General features: G+C 40.8%; 1 protein-coding gene across 2 annotated transcripts in view; it reads right to left on the bottom strand.

Annotated features, from left to right (window-relative positions):
- nat16 (N-acetyltransferase 16) overlaps window positions 1-18,327 on the bottom strand; it is a 30,454-nt gene extending 12,127 nt beyond the window's left edge. Inside the window, exons 1-2 of one of the 2 annotated variants that reach the window (XM_040180453.2) lie at window positions 18,106-18,303; window positions 4,845-5,030 (exon numbers count right to left, since the gene is read on the bottom strand). In XM_040180453.2, the coding sequence (XP_040036387.1) occupies window positions 4,845-4,900 (56 nt within the window). In that variant the 5' untranslated portion in view covers window positions 4,901-5,030; window positions 18,106-18,303. Of the gene's footprint in view, window positions 1-4,844; window positions 5,031-18,105 lie in introns of both variants that reach the window. The other variant, XM_040180454.2, reaches the window with a different exon arrangement.
- Between the last annotated feature and the right edge of the window lie 1,761 nt (window positions 18,328-20,088).

Raw genomic sequence — 20,088 nt, 5'->3', positions numbered from 1 at the left:
AACTGATCAATCACATTCTGGTGCAGACAAAAAAAATCACCTAAAGGCCAATTGTGAGAGCTGGTCTTGGAAGGTTTCCTACAAAACCCTTGTGTGGTTTTATTGCAGCAAGATTAGAGTCTTACCCATCTGCTCCTGTGTGGTTGAATACAGACAAATGACATGAGTGGAATAGGACTGACTTGGAACTCTGCAGTTCCAGTCCGATGTTGGCTTGACATCTCAACCAACAAAAATAGCGATTAAAGTATACGAAAACATTTTTGTTCACAGTGAAAGTAAATGTCAAAACAATTCACAACAATATTTTAAATTCCACCATTTTATACTTTGAAATGGCATTTCTTGAGATTTGGTCTGCTTTAATTTTGTCCAATAACTAGACTAGATACAAAATGAACCAATAACTTGTGAGAGCTCCCTAAAGAATAGTCCAGACAGAAAGACAGCAAAGGGAGCAAGATGAATTAAACAGAGGAGCTAAGGAAATGCAAGGCAGAGGGAAACAAACTACATGAGCCAGGCTGAAGTGGCAGAAACGGACATCAAGAAGGGCCAAAAACAGATTAATGAAAAACAGAGACAGGAAGTAGAAGACTGGCACCTATCTTAAACCCTATGTCTTTTCCCATCCATCCGGTAAATCCATAACCTCAGTCCCCTAATCCTTAAACTAATACCCTCTGACACCTACTCCACATTACACACATTTGTCCAGAATGTGGCTAAATAATTCAAAGAGTTTATACAGACAATAGAATGGGTGAACACTGGGAACAAAGTTGTTTCATATATCCTGAAACCCCAATACTGTAAATTAATCCAGATAAAATATCAGGGCAAATAACAAATGGTGTTGGGTACTCAAATAGAGTCTGGATCACTGGAGTTCCAAAGTGTTTTGCATTTAAAAACCAATAAGGGAGCGGGATTCTGTGTAATTTAGTTTTTTCTTTAAACGAGACTAGCCAGACTAAAAGGACACACCATAAAAAGCAGCTGCCAACATCACAAAAGAATACGGCAAAGAATGACCACAATCCAACATTCCAATCACTGAAAAGATATATATGCATGTGTCCATGCATAAAGGAAAACTGAAACTGGTAACCATAGGACCAAGCACACCAGTCTTGAGTACAGCCTGAGTCTGCAACTACCTTTCAATTGAATGCAATGCACATCTACTAATGAATATCTGGCAGTGAATAGAGTACCGCCACACTGAACGTCCAAAAAGTGTCCAATTCATATGAGAAAATGGCTTATGACGTGATCATGTCTGAATCTTAATAACAGAGCCATCACAGTCATAGCTGTCACCATAAAACATGACCATGGTCACCGCCATATCCAATCATTTATGCTACTCCCAATCAGACACAGATACAGGAAACCGTGCAGTTGCTGTGGGAACAAATTCCCCCTTGAAGACATTAAAGTCTGTCTCTATCTGAAGCACTGCTTTTCTGCATTAGCTTCGAACTCCCCAGTTGGTTATTTTGAGTGATGATTGTATGATTACAGTTCAAGAATAGAACTACTATTAACCTCCATGGACCAGATGTGCCCAATTGTGGTTGAGAAGACAGGGAGGATTACTGTGACTGAATGGCTTGACCCAACAGATGGCCACACATACACGCAGGGCAGCTTTATCCCTAAGTATTTCACAATAAAAATGGGGCCCGGAAGCAAAGCACACAGAAAAAGACAAGAAATACCCCATTAACAGGAATGTAGATTCAAGCCAGATACACCGGTTGTCGTATAAACATTATATCTAGTAAGGTGGTACAAGTCCAAACATCAAGTCATAGATAACAAGGTAAGAAGGAAGGATTCCAAAGGAGAGTGCGCAACCATAGGATAGAGAAGAGTAGGGCAAGAACACCGCCATGGTGAGTATCCTGAGAACCAGCTATGAGTACATCTAAACGGCTCCTTCCACAGATGAACCCAGTTTACACCAAGTAGGAGCTATGGAAGAGGGAGGTAAAGACAGGTTTAGTGTTTCCATTGGCAGATAGTTGACGATAGAGGAGACGGCTGGACTAGGAATGTACCAAGTCACTAAGAATTCAGAACGAGAGCAGGCCCTTAACACCAGACAACAAGAGAGTCCACACAGGATACTTCTCTCTGCAAACAGGGGCATGAGCAAGTTGAGAAAAACATTGTGTAGAAAAATAATCACATTGAAAATCCTCGAGCAATGTCGCACTGAAATGCCAAGAGGGGAACTGGGGGAAGGGTCATGAGAAAGTATGTTACACGCCTTTAGAAAAATCCTACTTATATGATCATACCAATTTGTCCAAAAAGGTGACAAAATGATCAAAGGTTTTGAAAATTCACATTTATTGAAGAATCTAGCATCTTTAACATTTAAAACACAGGTTTAAGCTCTTTTTTTGTGAATACATGGGGCACATCTACAAGTCATGCTGCCAAAATAAATAACAATAGCATACTAACCATGGCTGCAAAATGCAACAACAGCATCATTTGAGTAGTGCTGCAATGCTTATAACACTCCAAAACAGAACGGGCAGTTCTACAACATCAAACCGGACACAACTAAAGCAATGCTTAGAAATGTATAAATATAAATATGGCAGTCCACACCTTCAACAGAAGTGCATGCCAGTATTTAGCGAGTGTACATAGAAACATATTAACATCAATGGAAGACTTCAGTGGGAAGGAAAAACTTAATATTCCGACTGAAACATGTCTGGTGTCAGCCCCTTATCTCTCGCAACGTGCCAAATATGCCAGCTTCATCTGTGACCCTACGTGTCAAACTAAAACGCTCCACCATAGTTATTGCTAGAGCAAAGGGGGAAGTACTTTCAGAAAGTGTAAAGAGTGGTAAAGTCTACATATCTTGGGGATTGTTGTGATCGGTTGGGTCTACAACCTGAGTACTTTCACCCAGGATTGTCAGGATTGACAACATTGACTCACTTTAAGTTATGCACTGCTAAGTAGCATTACCATTGCATAACATTAGGTAACTTTAGGTATTGTAGCCCAGTAAAAAACATTGCTGTTTGAACCCAAAACAGGATCTTTTCCAAAACCTAACCCAAACGTTTTATGTACAGGAATTTCACATGACACAGGACTTTCACAGAGGAGACATGTGTTTGGGTCCCGTTTGAAGTCAAAGTTGACTTTTTGGAGTTTAGAGTTAAGCAACATTACTACATAGTGTGCACAATGTAGCCTACTTAAATATGTTACATAACTGACGACATTACATGAAGTAATGTCGAATACTTAACTAAGTAAGAAGGTTGTTTTTACCCTAACCGCCGTCCTTTTCTTTCTTCTAATCTGTTTTGTTTAACATAACTTTTACAATACACATAACTTTTACCTATGAGACCAGCAAGAGTTTCCATTAGGAAACTAAAAGTCAACAATTACCTAACCCCACTACTTAGCGCCAAGATAACGTAGACTTGTATTCTACGTAAAATAATTGCTTATTTTATTCCAAACCACAATCTTTTCCAAACCTAATGTCAATGGTTTTCAAACCAAACCAAGTAGTTTCCTGTGAAAATGGAAGTTGGCATTAAAGGCGTCATAGTTTGAATTGTAGGACCACTGACCAAGCAGTGGTATTTGATAGAGAGGACATGTTGCCAGTGTAGACAAGGGTTAAGTAACTGTTGATGGAAAAGTGGTTCTACAAGGAGACTATAGAAGTAGTTGTATCCTTTTTATAAAACATTACCCAACATAGAGATTTATCGCTGTATGAAAAATGTTTAAACATAGTATAAAGAATGTGCTTGTTTATATGAAACAAACTTTGTTATTGTAGCTGTACAGTACTTGGTAATTACAGGCCCTTTTTCACAACCGGTTAGCCTGTATTGTTTGTGTTAAAGAGGCTAAAACAGAAATGCTAGATATGTTCCAAAAATCTATCAATGGGCCATGTGAGCTGTAAGGGCATCTGTAGTGAAAACACTGTCTGGTCACAGCCGACACACACATACACACTGTGGACTCTGGTATTTTTCCATCATGCTTTGATGCTTTGAGATGAGGTGTCAGGCCTTGCTGGATAGTTCGGTCCTGCCAATGAGAGGGATCATTGAGTATTGTGCTCCCCTTTCCCGCTCTCGCTCTAAAACACTTATCGATTCATTATTCGTCTATTCAGTCTCTCATGCTCTTGCTTTGTCCCGCTATTTGACTGGCAGTGTACTCAACACAAAATGGAATTTGGCACATTTGCAAAACAACTGTTGAACTGCCATCACATACACCACTGTGGGCAATTGCCAGTATGCTGGCCGTGGATTTGGGTCGGGTCATTTGATTATGACCCGTGCCAGTTGGAGGAGCTTGGAAATTTTGGTGTGAAAAGACACAATGAGTTGGAGGGATCTGAAATCCAAATATGCAAACATATAAGCAAATTCTTTCTGGTGACTTTTTTCAGTGAATCAAACAACCCTCCTGTGTACTTGGCACATCTCCAGATTTACCCATTTTTATCTTAAATCTATGATTGGTGATTAAGTTTCCAGCAATGCCGGAAAAACTCCAACCCCAGGAGGAAGCATTATAGGAATTATATGATGTAACCAAAGAGATTACTGATCTGATGGTTTCCGGGTAGGATCAAAACAAAGGACGCTAAGGCAGTACACAATGTCGCACATAAAAAAAATATAATTTTGTCTTTTTTTAACCAGCCAGATTAGATTTATTTGGAGTATGTTGCCAGCTCTCCTCTACGTCTTCCCACACAGAAAAGAAACATTCCAATGCAACAGAAAAAAATATCCTGAGCACCTGAAGAACACAAAGGAACACACCATGTCTTCGGTAGATTATCCTGCTGGTGTGACGAGAACATGGACACCAAAACCATTCATGTCTCCTGGGAAGATCCTTGGCTCCAGTGCTTCATGCCAGTAGAATCGTTGCGGACGTAAAGACATAAGCAAACCGCTCTGTTGCGCGATAGCAGGCTCCATGTCATTTTTCCCACGCAGCCCCGCCTATACATGAAACAAACCATTGACACAGAGGCACCAGAAAATGATTAGTTGGGGAAATCTGTCAATCATCACTCCGTGTTCGTTCCCATTAAACGAGACAGCAGTACAATATACTTCATATTATAACCTACACTGCTTTGCTCTGTGTAAGTCATGCTTTCAGAAAAGGCAAAGCAAATGAACCTATTACTACACATGCTGAGTGTATTTGTGTTCTGCTCTGGTTATAAACTGTGGTACTGTAATTGCCGGAAGATGGCACGCAGTTTACCTTTATTTTATCAAATATAGTGCCATTTTTGTAGCAGAGACATGTGTCTCTCCATAGAAAACTTTAATTATTTTTGGATTATATACAGTACGTCCCTAAAGTCATAATCTGCATGGCTCTTAATTATTATTTCCTTTTCAACAAAGAGTGCTATATCTGATTAACACAGTAACTACAATACATTACTCCTAACATCTGTGTCCAGTATCTAACTGACACTATATATCCTAATTTCTCCCCATGTCACAAAATTGTTAAGCTCTCCAACAAAAGCGCCACTTCCAAGCAAAATCCGGGTTTTCCTTGGCGCTCATGAATCACAAATCAAGTTCTATATGTGACAAAAAATGTGAGCCAGGAACCAGCTTCTAAAATGACCTTGTAGAATGATATAGAGAGAAATCTTATTATTGATGCTCATCCATTTTGGCGTAACGGATGATTCCATAGTGGGCCATCGTAAAGACAGAGGTCATGGTTAATGCTAAACTTTAGATGTATTGCTTTTAAAAGAGTCCCACCCTATCCCAGAAATGACCCCTATTGCAAATACATTTTTACGAAAGAAAGCTAGTTGAATGTAATGTAAAACTAGCATAAAACAAACTTCTTTATTAGATGTTAGTGGTTAATTGTTGATCTTTTGACCAGCCATGCATTCACTTACTCACAGCATTAATTGTGAATGCCAAAACTAGGGACCATAAATGGTCAGCGGCCCTCTGCTAAAATGTTTTTTTCGTCTTTTCCCATTATTACCCCTAATGAAAAAGTGAATAACTTCCATTTTGAGAGAGGCATGCCCACCGATACTGGGTCTCCTTCTGTTTAATAGGTCACAGTGCTGAAAGTGCCTTGTGCTGAATTAAAGTCTATGATCAATAACACTGCTCTCATCAGTAACTTTGTTCACTTGTGCAGGAAAATTTCAATTGTAGTCATCGACCCGATAAAATAATTAAATGGGTGGGAGCTTGACTCAAACATAACATTGATAACAATACTATACTAACTCTAGAATTACATTAGGTTTATTTTGTATTGCACCACCTCTTAGTAGAATACTCTCAAGCAGTGTTGAGGTACTAGAGATGGGCCTTGTTCTCAAGAAAATGTTTTAAAAGTCTCGTTGGAATCTAAAGCTATTTTATTCGATCCCCCGTTCCTCTTCACGCACACAAAAAAATGAACCACAAAGAATTCCTCTGCAAAACAGGATCCAAAAAACACACTGAAACATTACGAGGACTAATGGGCCTGGTCTTGGTCTAGCTCAGTGGTTCCCAAACTTTTTTGTCACGGCCTCCTTTAAGGATATAGGGACATTGTAATCCGATTATAATATATACATTATCAAAAAATAACTTACATATGGATTTACTTTTCCACTCAACAGTTTTACATTTTGATAGCATATTGTCAAATAAATTTACATATACAAATATTAAAATTGAAGGTGGGAACAGTGAAAACAGTAAACCATTTTTTCTTTGTCGCACCGTGTCTTTTTCAATGTCTTTCTGATGCTGCGTGTCTCTCTCTCTCTCCCTCTCTTTGCTGCACTCGTCCGCTTGAAACCTGAGCTGTTCTGGGGGGCCCGGTTCGAACACAACACACGCGAGTCCTCCTGTCGGTTTCATGAGCACACACAGCCATGTTTTTTTACCCTGGCTGTGTGTCAGGGTTGGCGATGAAGCCGCAACCCCCAGTTTGGGAAACACTGGTGTATAGCTTAAGGTGGTCTTGACTAGATCACTGCTCTCAAATGGCTAGCCCCTATCCCAACCACCCCATCCCCCCGACCCCAAAAACACACGCGCATTTAAAAAATCAAATGAGTTGGTTAGTAGTTGTCCATTTGGACCAGACTACCTAAACTATTTGACATTTGGGTCATAGTGGAAGACAATTAACTAGCATTCAGGATACCATGTCCAAATATTTCGTCTACCCTTTAGACCGCTGTAGTAAAGTGGCAGAAGTGAGCGTTCTCCCCTTGTTGCAGTCAATTTTAGGTTTGCAGAAATTAAAACTGCCTGCCATAGGTGGAGAAAAGCCAAAATGACACAACATGCTTCCCTTTGATGCCAAACGTGGGTTTCACAAGTTGATGCGACAACGACAAAGCTTTGGTGAAACCTCGAAGATATCACAGCAGCAACACGCAAGCAGGGTTTGAATCATAGCACAAATGTGGTGGTAGCTGGATGATCTGAATTCAACCCTAACTCTCATATCCTCAGCAAGCTCTCCAAGCAGCCTGAGACACAATATATTTCTCTGCACAATGCGGTTTACTACTGTAAAGTTATTGAGTTTTGCTTGCTCTTGGTCAACTGTTAAATTAAACCGGTCAAATTTCACCAAAGTTCCACATTTAACGATTCAATCCAGTGATTGTAGCTTTTCCATTGAAAAAAAAGTTGTGTAAGAGGAACCAGGGTGCAGTTTCCTAGGACGTCTGCCTCTTCCCAGGATCACAGCTGAATTTATAGTAAGAACATGACCATGGAGAAATGCATCAAGATAATTATCGTATATTGTGATTAATAGATAAACATCCCCCAGTTGATTATAACAACATTAATGGAGATTGTTTTCCAAGAAAACCGGTTGAACCAAATAGCAAATAAAAAATTCAAACACCATTTAGTCTTTACAGTTTTTAATATGTAGAGCTTAGTATTGCTCTACAATGTACAAAGTGTTAATGCTCATTCACTGTTCATCATTGTCCCCTCAGGTCTATTCTTCTGTGCCTTTGGCTGATTCCGGGCCTGTCAGCTGCCCAGGAGATGGGGAAGAGGTGTCCTTCCTAGAAAAAAAAGGGAAGATATGAATTTTGTCATTAGTGTGTAGTTAACTACCAAATTAAAAAAAGGTTAAAAGAAACCCATAGTATATTATGTTGCCCTTACCTTGGCAAGAACTCTTAGAGTCCGTTAACCAGCACCAGAAGAAGCATTACCCCACTACTTGAAGCATCGCTTTCTTCAAGCATTTACTGAACCGCTTCAGGAAAAGTACTTAATGGTTTAAGACTTCCACCTGTTAAACGTAGCATCGGCCATAAATAATGCGTTATCCGTTCTCGTGAGCTGCAATCAACTGATGAGCTTTTAACCAGATGATTCTACAGATTTTTACTTTATGTATGTTAATTATATACATTATTTATTTTATATAATTATATTTATTTATTATTTTGCAATTTCCTTTTATTTTTAAACCATAAAAATCAAGTTGAATGTGATTTTGATAAAAACGTTTTAGACCTAAAATTGCCCACTGGGCATGGGTTGGCAGGGCTCAACGTTAAGGGTTGATTTTTTCTCGGAGTTTGATTGCCTGCCGTGTTCCTGATTGTTTCCTGTTGTTTCCAATCACCTGCACCTTCTCAGGGTATTTAAACCAGGTGGGTCCATTGGCTTCTTGTTGGAGTTGTTAGTCAATGTTGTTGAGTGTTTTCGGTGGTCGTGTTGTCCTGGTGCCTGTTTGCCCATGCAAGGCATTTTGTTTGTTTTTGCTTAAATAAAGTATTTTTGTTTGCTGAGTCTGCGATTGGGTCCTACTTCCGCCATCCAAACCTGACATGATTACCAGCATGTTTAAAATATGTAAAATAGTTAGAGTAAGCATATTATTGTCCACCCTGGTCTCTTCAGCTGAACGTGAGAGGGAATTCAGAATGTCTCTGCCAAGTCAAGACAGGCTGGAGGTCATCTCTAAAGGTAGAGATGGTGGTTAGCTGACATTGGTGTCACTTGAGGGACCCACAATCGAAGACCCACAATGGACTTCAATGCTGAGAGGACAATGAGTTTGTGGTTAGAATCAGTGACTTAAAATGGCAATCAAACGTTGATCCCTGATCATCAGTTGTGCAACCATATGAACGTTTGTTGGAGGCCTGGCTGGGTCACTGCTGTCCACTTGGTTGGTTTGTGATCCATCGCTTCTTGCCGCTTCAAATAGCCCTTAAGCCTGATGGGTGGACACCGGCTGCAGTAGGCACCGAAATAATCAGATGAGTAATAATCTGTGTATGAGGGACCATGCTTTAAACAGAGCATATTTCTATTAAAAAGCTATATATTGGGCTCTATAGTTGGTTGAGTGAATGAACAAATTGTTTCTGCTATTAAAAATGGGATATGCAGTATGTCCTTAGTAAGGACCAAACAACTCAGTGGCTTGTAGTGTAACTCTTGTATTGGTACAGCTCACTTGGAACCCAGACTGCGTCGATACCAAAAAAAGGTATCAAGCACTGTCCATAACCTTTGGGATTGTGTAGAGCCGTGCCGTACCATTCTGCTGCCTTAAAGGTAGGGTTGGGTACCGTTGGTCTTCAAACTTCAAACTATGAACATTCTATTAACGGTTCATATATTGTTCATAGTTTAAAAACGTTTGAAGCTGTAGTTTGAAGCCAAGTGTTTTGTATTTATTTATATTCCTAGCATACTCTAAGCAATTAATATATTGTTCAATTTGAAGAAAATAATTAGCCCTGGCAATAAAAAGCGTTATTTGTTGTTTCGTGCTTTTTTTTATTAAAGTATTGTTTCGGGCACTGTTTAGGTATTGGGAAAAATCCAAACAATACCCATCCCTACTTAAAGGCCAGTCGGAAGAATTGGCTGCTTCTAGCACAGTGTAGTAAAACTTTGGTGGCTGATGGTGGGAAGCAGAAACCTTGTCCTTTTTCCCTTTATGCTAAGCTAAGCAAACCATCTCCTGGCTCCGGTTTCTAATTTAACAAACTATCATGGCAGGGATGCTGGGATCTGTACGATGGAAGAAGATAACCACACTTTTTGGATTTTGGTTTTAACACTGTGGTGTCACTGGACATGGGCTGTAGACACTCCGGTGGTCTGCCTAACGTCACTGATACTATAAAAACAACCTTGTCTTCCAATTCATCCCCTTTCCGTCCGACTTAAGCTTGGTGTAAGGAAGGAACAACGTTGCTGCTCTAAGGAAACTGAAAGAAAATTTCAGAATTGTATCTTCAGGAACTTCAATCTGCAGAGGAAGATGCCATTCTTCAGAGGAGGAAGACGCCATTCTTCAGAGGAGGAAGACTTCAGAGGAGGAAGACAAGGCTGTTAGTGTTGTTTTGCTGGCTCGTTCACCTGTAACTTTATCGGTTAAAAGAAGAGAGGGTGATCTTGCATTGACAAACGATCTGGCCGACGAGGGGGCAGTGCGGACAGACGTGCGCTCTCTGTCCGCTGGTGCACAAGTGCGCGCGTGCTGGAGGGAAACTGCCATGCAAAAGCGAGGAGTTATAGTAAAAAAAAATTCCACACTTTCTTATGGGGGAAACACTGTGTTTCTGCATCTTGCTGCAGTGGTGAATATCTGCTTTGCTTTGAGTTTTCCATTTCCCTTTTTCCTTCATTGTTTACTAATCACTCATAAAACTACCCAAAAGATGGCCGATGTACACCAATAGATTGAAGTTTTCTAGCTTCTCTCCACCTCTTTACTCTCTTGCGATCCCTCTCGCTCTCTGTCTCTGGAGCTGGATATTGTGGCCCATCCTCAAATTCAAACCTTCAATGTTGTATTGAGTGGCAATTATGAGACTTTATAGTTGGTGTAGTGGTTTTTGGTCCCTGATCCCAGGTGGTGCCCCGTTAATATTATTATTTGTGAATAATCTTATCAACAATAATAATAAAATTGATATAAATTATTCAGTTTTCACATTTGCTCATTAACACTGTATTTGGAAATATAAAGGGTGACATTTTTTAAATATCAAAAATGAAAAACCGGTCACATAGATTCATTGTTTCTTTATCATAAAATGCTCCAAAAATTCTTCCATCCCGTCTCTCTATTTTTTTAATGAGAGAGGAAAGGAGCAGTTATTAAGGGACTATTTCCTGCTGCGGATTAATAGAAATGTGTTCTATTATGATGACTGTGACGCAATAATGTGTCTGAAACCCTTTGTTCTGAAAGTATTATACCATTAAACCATGTTTCCCCTGGATAACAGCTGCCGTTTAAACACACAAATAACGTTTTCCATTGCAAAAAGAATCCAAACAAGTCTAGTGTTTCTTTCGTCCGACCTCGGCAGACGAGGATTAGAAAGTTATTTCAGAAACCTGAGACAATAGGTTTCCCCTCAAAAGACATTGACAATGCCGTTAAAGTGCATGGCAACATTATATGTTCATTTTACCTTTTTAATAACTTGGAGCTTAATGGCACATTGTTGGTTGGTCTTTGCACCTGGGATTTCAAATATCAACATCATTGCATTTGAATGTAGTTATTTTCTGTGGTACGACAGGAAGCATTGATTGATCCTTTTTCATTCTGCTTTCATTTGTCCCGGGTCGTCATTGCGCAAAAGTTAAAATACCCGCTGAAAACGCTTAAATGGCCGAATAAAAATAGCTTTCAGAACCGGGGTTTTGCTCTGGATTCCTGTCTGCATGACGTTTTAGAATTCTTGATTCTGACGTGGGACACAAATCCATGTGAATGAATCCAGTAAAATGAGGGTCATGAGCAGGAGGAGGGGGCCGGGGGATGGGCGGGGATTATATGTGTGTCATTACACCCACGGACAGCTGCCGGTGTAATAAATATGATGAAACAGTGGAGGGAAGATAAATGAGGGCTTTGTGTTTTCTCCTGTGTCTGCTCTGTCCGATTTCATGGAGGGAGAGTGAATGCATCTCCAACACTGAGCAAGCCCGCGTTGACTTTGCAGCAGTTCATCACGAGTCACGCCTATCTGAGGACAAAAAAGCTGCAGCATTCTTCTCCTCCACCTCCTCCTCGTCTCCGTCTTGACTCCTCCATTTCCTCCTAGGCTTCTCTTGGCCTCTCACCTCTCCTTTGCCTCCTTCTATTTTAGTCCCGACCCTCCTCATCTCCTCACTTCCTACTGGCCCAATACACACTTCATTCAGCCTGCTCTCCAGCTTCTCCTAACCACCCCCCACTCTCCTATTCTTCATCCCTACCATCCCCCCCTCCTCCTGACCCTCCCTGCCCCCCCCCCCCCCACACCCCACTCCTAAATCTATCCCTCCCTCCTCTTGTCCTCTCCCCCTGGCCTCCCCTCTGCACTGCAGCACCTATACAGTCATTAATCTCCACGGTCCCTGTGGTGCGACACACAATGTGTGTGTGTGTGTGCATGTGAGTGCAAGTGCATGTACGAGTGTTTATGTGTAACGCTCCCTGTAAGGCCCTCTTAGAGGCAGATTTATACGTTTGTGACGTCAATGTAATTCTGCACAATAAAACTATTTGATTAAGATTTGTATTATTCCACATCAGGGACTCGATTTGCCAAATACGTTTTCCATAATTAAAAGTCCTGATTTTCAAGCAAACCACGATGAGTACGCAAGAGCCTCGAAGGAATCCAAAAAAAACGCTTGCGCAATTTTTTTCCAGACATGATGCGGCCATTAGCCACCGAGCGTCCTCGTCCTTTTCACTTTCGGTAACACACTGGCTCTTAAAGCAGTCAGATGGATTAGCATTTGTTTTTGGCCATGACACCTTCAGAAACCTGTACAAACCTGTCAAAGCTAGGAACAGATTTCAAGAAACTCACATATTCATTATTATAATACAGACGATCCACAATTTAACACCTTAAAGACGCAAATAACAAGCAAATGGTGTTTGGTTTCCAACTTCCATTAATCGACTCATTGCCTCCCAACCATCGACTGTTGCTACGAAGAGGACGTAGTCATTATGACGGCACTCACTGTTGTTGCTGTTTTGAAGCATTGGAGTTATATCGCCATTACCGTGTTGGATTATGTTCGTCGTTTTGGATATATATTGTTCGTTTGTAGCGATTAGTGACCAATCATGTTTGAGCGGAGTAGAATACAGTCATTGGCAGCTTGGAACGCATCGGCTATTTGCCAATGATTCAGATTTCTATCGTTTTGAAAAGTTTCTTAGAAACAAGTCATTCAGGATGAATTAAAGTCTTGATGGCAAAAACAAAAACAACTTGTGACCCAAGACATCCCAGCTAAGCAATAGTCACATGACACCCATCAAGGCAGCTAGCAGGAACCGTAGCACACACAAGGGCCACGTTAGACGTCCCATGACCAGAGACAGAAACGTGAAAGCAGCAGTTAGATTGTTACGATAATGCAGCTAATATTCAGCCAGCATACAGCAGCCGACTAGTGTGACAACACACATAACAGACCAAAGCCCACGTGGAATGTAGAGAGGCACCACAGGTTACCCCGGCCCTGTTTGCATGGGGAGAGGGAGACAGAGACTGTGTGAGGAAATGTGTTGACAAAAGTGTAGAGAATGGGATGTCCATGTAGTGATTTCCTATTTGTTCTCTCCCTTCCATGATTAATACAATAATGCCTCCGTGCTTTCAATTCCAAATACCAAACTGTCAAAAGGCATCAGATCACATCCTCTCCCTCTTTCTGTCTCTCTCTCTCTCTGTCTGTCTACTTCTTTCTGTCTCTCTCGCTCTCTATGCCTCTTTCTTTCTCTCCCTCCAGCAGCTGTGCGAGCTTTCATGACAACAGCAAGTATTTCAATTGTGAGTCACCGCTCAAAAGAGCGGATAAAAGTGAATATGATGGAGAAGAGTATCGGGAAGGATGGCCGCCCATCTGTCCCATCACTAATTAAAGCTGCACTAATAAGATGTTGATTAAGCTGCAATAATGACAACTATTAAGTGAATTGCAGACTGTTGCAATGTTGTTGTTGTTGTTGTTTGTCACACCCCTGTGACAGTTACTAAACTAAATATATTTGAGTTGGGGATAAAACAAGAAATCTTGAAAAATAGATTGACATTTTTCACTATTTTCTGTCATTTTATAGCCAACTAGAAGTGGAAATGGCCAGCAGATTAATCGACAAAGACAAATAATTGTTAGTTGCATACTTATAAGAAAGGTGCACACAAACCTGCAGAGAATTATCTATCCGCTCTGCAGTTAAACCGTGGGGACCAAAGCTAAATGGGGACAAAATATTGGATGGAAAGGGACTTTAAAAAAAATCAAATTCAATTACTCTCTTTCTTCAAATATGACAACACACATTTAAAGCTTCGGTGGAAAATCCTAGTTCAGCCCTAGTTGACACATTTATTCAAGATATCAATGTTTAATTCCATAAATCAGTGGAGGATGTTTGAGCTGGTTTGCTGTCCCCACCTGCCAAATCATAAATTATGCCTCTTTAAATCTCTAGAATGTGTGTGTTATTACTGTCATTGCACCTACAGAGCCCTGCCTCGCAACAAAGATTCAAACACCGAAAGGCAAACTGAAACCAAACATTCATGCCACAAAAGGCTTCTAACATTAGCTGTGCATTAAATGGAAATCCTTTCATAGCTGTGTCTGGTTTAATGTGACTACTAAGAGTTATCTACACGTAGTCTGGATCCTATCCCTCCATTTTGTGCACTCTCGTGTGTGTCCCATTTTTGTTCGGGATGAAGGGGTAGTAGCTATCTAGAGTCCATATGGTGCGCCAAATGGAGCATTTCCACATGCATAGTCAAATTGTGTGAGGGAAGAATTTATTCCAGAATGCATTACAACAGTGCCTCAAGAATTTGTGCAAATGGAGACCTAAATGTCTTTATATAACGTCAGAAATGTCAAATCAGATGAGCTATTTTGGAGCAATTGCAGTTGATTTGTTACTAATTCTTCATGATGATTTGTTTTCTTGTGTCAATAGAAGATGAGCTGCACTACAGATTCTTTGTAATTGTGATCCATTACTGTAACCAGCATCGCCCCCCCCGGTCGTCACAGCTCCACTCGGAAAGGCCCTTACACAATCTGAGACGAGTGATAGAGTTACAGGAGAAGTAATGCAGGAGGTGTCACTTTCACGTGAGTATATATATCCACTTACATTCTTAGTACAATCGGTAAAGCTGCGTAGGCGACTAGATTTTGTCTTTGGCAGAAACATTTGTGAATCGTATTTCTTCTAAGTATAACATATGTTAATAAGTAATATGAGTATAACATATGTTAATAAGTTGGCACGCTAACCGCATATGACAAAGTGTTTTTTGTTTGTTGATTCATTTAGATACAAAAAGGTTTTTCATATTGAATTTGAGCCCCAAATTCAGAAGTTGTTTTGCAGTCGTCCCCGCCTGGTAATAGCAAATCACCAAAATCTCAGATTCATGTTGACATGATGTAGAGGCTGAATGAACAAACGTGGCTTAACATTCTGTCGTCGTCCGTGTGTGATGAGAGGAAGCGATAGGAACGATGGCTGCGGCCCAACTAGAGTGAGTTCACGCCGTCATAAAGTTGCAAACTGTAAATATCGCTCGGGTTCAGAATCTGTTGATCCTTTCTTTGCAATTATTATTATTTTTATCAGATTACTCGATTAATCAATGTAATATGGTGTCAATGGGACTAGACTGGAAATTAGAACCATGAAATCATAAAACATGCAGGCGGTATCGGCATTATCAGACCTTTCTAACACATAAAACAGCATAAACAGAGACCTGATTTAAAATATTGAACCCTTGGAGATCATACTGAATGATTATGGCATTTTATCATATGTTTATGCTGCCAAGAGCTGGCATGATCAATCAACGAGTTGCATGTTGAATAGGAAATGAGTCGACAACACACAGTTAAACATTCCTCACACCAACGGCTCACGGTAACATCATTGGGGGTTTTATCAACGTTTTCTGAATACTTCAATACCCAACATTTTTGTGCACTGATCATTTTTTAGGATTTGTGCTGTTTTGCTTTCATAACATGTCTTCTTTCCGACTAGTGGAAACAAAAAATCCAAGAAACAGGTGGTTACTTTACAGTTTGTGCCTGTAGATTTGAACTAAAATCACAAAAAATAGCATACGGTAATTCCTCGCATATATAAAGATGATACATTAGAAAGCTTGTAATACAAAAAGTGATTGTCTTGATGTAAGTAATTAACTGGAGAATTTTCAAGGTGCACGGGTTCTTCTTTTTCTTCTGTTGACCTGAATTTTCAACGTGATCTCCAAAACCTGTTTGTAAAAATGTATACGAAAATCTTGAACATACAAATTTGTAACAATACATACGAACTGGCGGTGGTTAACCACGCCCCTTGAGTGAACAACATGGCGGACCATGTTGGATTTTTTGAGGGGGTTAGGGTTAGTATTGTATTCTTACAAGTTAACATTGATTTATTGTTAAAAATGCAATCATAACACGTATATTTTACATCGTTAGACTTCACAAAGTGTGTTTACGGGGTGCAGGTCCCCATTCACTTTGAATAGGGTGACGCCATCAGTTGCAGTCCGTATTTATTCAGTATGTATCACTACGAATTTGTATGTTCATGATTTTCGTATACATTTTTACGAACAGGTTTTGGAGATCAGGCTGGAATTTTACAATTCAGTTTTTTTTTTCTCAGCCAGAAATCCCCACTTCAGCAGCACTTACAGGGCTCCTCTATGTTCTGAAGGTTTTTACTGTGGGTCTGTTCATGCATCAATCACAGACCAATTAAAACAATAATCCATTTGAAATGGCTGTGTGATTTGTGTAGTGATTTAAAGAGTCCAAATATTTATCTGCTAAAACATAAAGAAATACACATTTTTACCTGGTATTGTCCAATAGTTTCTGTTCAGGAAATATATTCAGGAAAGATATTGAATGAAGATATAATACATTTCATTCTTTCTTTCTTTTTTTAAATGAATGTCTTATGTAAAACATCAGTTTCAAATGTATTATATCAAGTTCAAATGTTCCATATTCACCAGGGATGACTCCTCTTAAACAGAAAAACCATCATCGGATGTTATTTTGTCCCTAACATGTCAGAAAATAAAGGCGGCTCATCACAATGCCCAAGGTCCAAAGACATTTTGTTTGCAGTGATTTTTTAATAGTCTGTTTTATTTCTTTTTTTCCCTTGAGAAGTGACTTAGATGGATAAAGCCAATTACGAACATTGATGAAGTGAAGGGACGAATTGATCAATGGGCCCTTGCTCTCCGATCCCTCTCTGACATGCACCCTGTTCACAAATAGCTGCACACTGCATCCTCCAGGCCCCTGCTGGTGTTTCTGTTATTTTGTCCTAATTTACAGAACACTTTGTCCAATTAAATTCTGCATCTACAGCCATTTTCTGACACAGCCCCCAAAAACAATTTCAAATATGAATGGACCAAACCCATGATTATAAGTAGAAGTTTGAACCACACATATTCTCTTGGTTGTATGTTGTATGCATTCCAAGTTGTCATGCATGTTCTCATCCGTCGTCATGTGAAGTGAAGGATGAATTGAATGGGACTAAACATGGCCATAATGACCGTAATGTCCTTAAGCATCCTAATATGTTCAGCGCTGTGTTCATGTGGCCTCCTCGGGAGGGAAAAAAAGAACCAAACAGAAGGAAACAGAATGATGCTGTAAGAAGTGTTGAAGGCATTCAGCGGCGGCGTGTGTCGTCATCAGTCATAACCGAAGCACAGCAATCTCTGCCCGAATAATTCCACAAGGTCACCATGCTGTCACCGGCGAGCAACATTTAGGCAGATTATATAATGCCAATGGACATTTAGAATTCAAACCATACTACACGAGCCGATCCGTCACGATGTCCCCTGCGGGCCTACCGAGCACCGAGTAGCACCGCACAGGGATGCTGTAGATCCGGTCATTTTCCTTCGCGCAACCCGATAGGACGGCACCGAGCCGCGCGCTCTCCTCGGCCGGCTGCTCTCGCAGGTCTTACCGGAGATGATGGCCGGCGGCGGTGTCCTTGGTGTCGGCGGTCGGAGGAGACTAGATGGCAGGCGGTACCGCGGGCTTGATGCACGAGCTGCACAGTTCCGGTGATGAATGAAAGACGGGGCCGACCGGCTGCGTTAGGGGCGACTCGCTCGCGACTCGATGCCAAACCACAAGCCCCGCCTCTCCCAGTTCCCTACGTCAAGCCCTCCGTACTGGACTCACTGGAGCAGCTCATCTGCGCAGACTCCCCCCCCCCCCCAGCTACCTCACTGTGTGCGGGCGTGCGTGCCTGCGTGCGTGCGTGTGGTATGCGCGTGTAGGCGGCTGTGGGTGTGCGTGTACGTGTTACGCGTGTGTCAGCGCGTGCGCGTGCGTGTGTTAGTGTGTCAGCATCAAAGGGACGTGGGGAGACTTCCAAGGAGATCAAGTTGCATTTCATTTCTGGCTTTTTTTCCAGAGTAATTTTGTGTTAGAGCTTCAGGTGTTATTTTTCAAGTGGCTAAAAAATGCCATCAGACCTACTAAAATGCACTACGGGATATTACACGGTATGACTAGCTAGATACTAGATACTTGGTTTAATTTTAGATCCTGTAAAAGCAGCTGGTGCTGATCGGGATACCTAAAGAAGGCTTCTAAGCTATAAGGGCCGGGCACGTTAACGCATCAACGTATGGCAATCCATTAACGCTGACAATGACTTTATCATGCATCATGCAATGGCATTTGTTTGGGTTTTTTGCATTGGGAAGGTCTTAACACTGCTGCAGTGCACTGCTACTGTTCTTTTAAATGGCGATACAAATATGGGATTCAGGATGTTAGTCTATGTTGAGGGTCAGCAATTTGTGTTCATGAGATTCCACAAGGAACTATTCTTAGCCCACTTATTTTTTTAATGTAAAACTGGCCCGTTCCAGTTTCCAGTCGTTTTGAACGCCTACTGGTTCGTAGCTCATCCGTTGGCTTCGCACCCCAAGAAGTGTTGTCGAACCAACCATTTTAAAATGCATTAATAGCATTAATAGATAGAATAGAACAACTAAATTTGAAACAAGAAAATACCAGAGATACCCAGCCCGGATATTTATAGGTCTCATTTACAAAATGCACCTGTTAGCCACATTGGGGCCCCAGGCTCCAGGAATCCGCTTGAGTTGCACCGCAAGAGAGGGAGGGGTTTCAATAGTGAACGTGCAGCAAAAAACAGGAGTTTCATGGGGGCGTTAAGTTACCAGTTTAAGGTGACCTACAAAAGGCCTTCTGAAAAAAAAGGTTTTGAGCGATACAAGAGGTTGGCTCTGATACGTAGTGGGGGGGCCTTTATGTTTCAGTACCCAGAACCCACTTATTTTCTAATCCGTCTGTGCACAATGGAGTTCCTTGTCTCTCAGTAGGAATTCGACGGATAACAGCTGCTAAGACCTCATTTTGAAACACAGCGGAAACACAGACATATAATCACTCTTTCATGTTTTTCTTTTGTACATATTTGAGTTATGACAACTATTGACTTATAGGTTGTGTGATTCTTCATTTTATTAACAAAGGTATGATATCACATTTCGTATGATTCATAGCTTAATGAATTCATTTAAAAGAACACAACCTCCCTCTTCGACCCCTCTAACAGCATGTGGGACATCATGTTTTGGCATTAACAGAGAGATGTGTCCCCGTTACTGGAATCAATGACTCGGCACCGGTCCACATAGCTGATGAGACCTCATATTGATTAAAAACAAAAACTAATTTGTGCTCTCCTGATTCCCCTCAGCGGAGAGCTCGGACTTCCTGGGTCAAAGACAGAACATGTGCTCACTGATTATGCCCTGTTTATTTCTCTATGTGCCCGCCTCTTTTTTTGATGTTTCATCGCATATTATTTATCTTGAATATCTTGGCATGAGTCAAATAGTGTTGCATGTCATAATAAGTGGGTCACAGGACATCTCATTTGCAAACGTCTTATGATGGAGTACTT

The sequence above is a fragment of the Gasterosteus aculeatus genome, chromosome 7 (genome assembly GCF_964276395.1).
Source record: "Gasterosteus aculeatus chromosome 7, fGasAcu3.hap1.1, whole genome shotgun sequence".
Taxonomy (NCBI): Eukaryota; Metazoa; Chordata; class Actinopteri; order Perciformes; family Gasterosteidae; genus Gasterosteus; species Gasterosteus aculeatus.
This window is presented reverse-complemented; position numbering and strand designations above follow the sequence as displayed.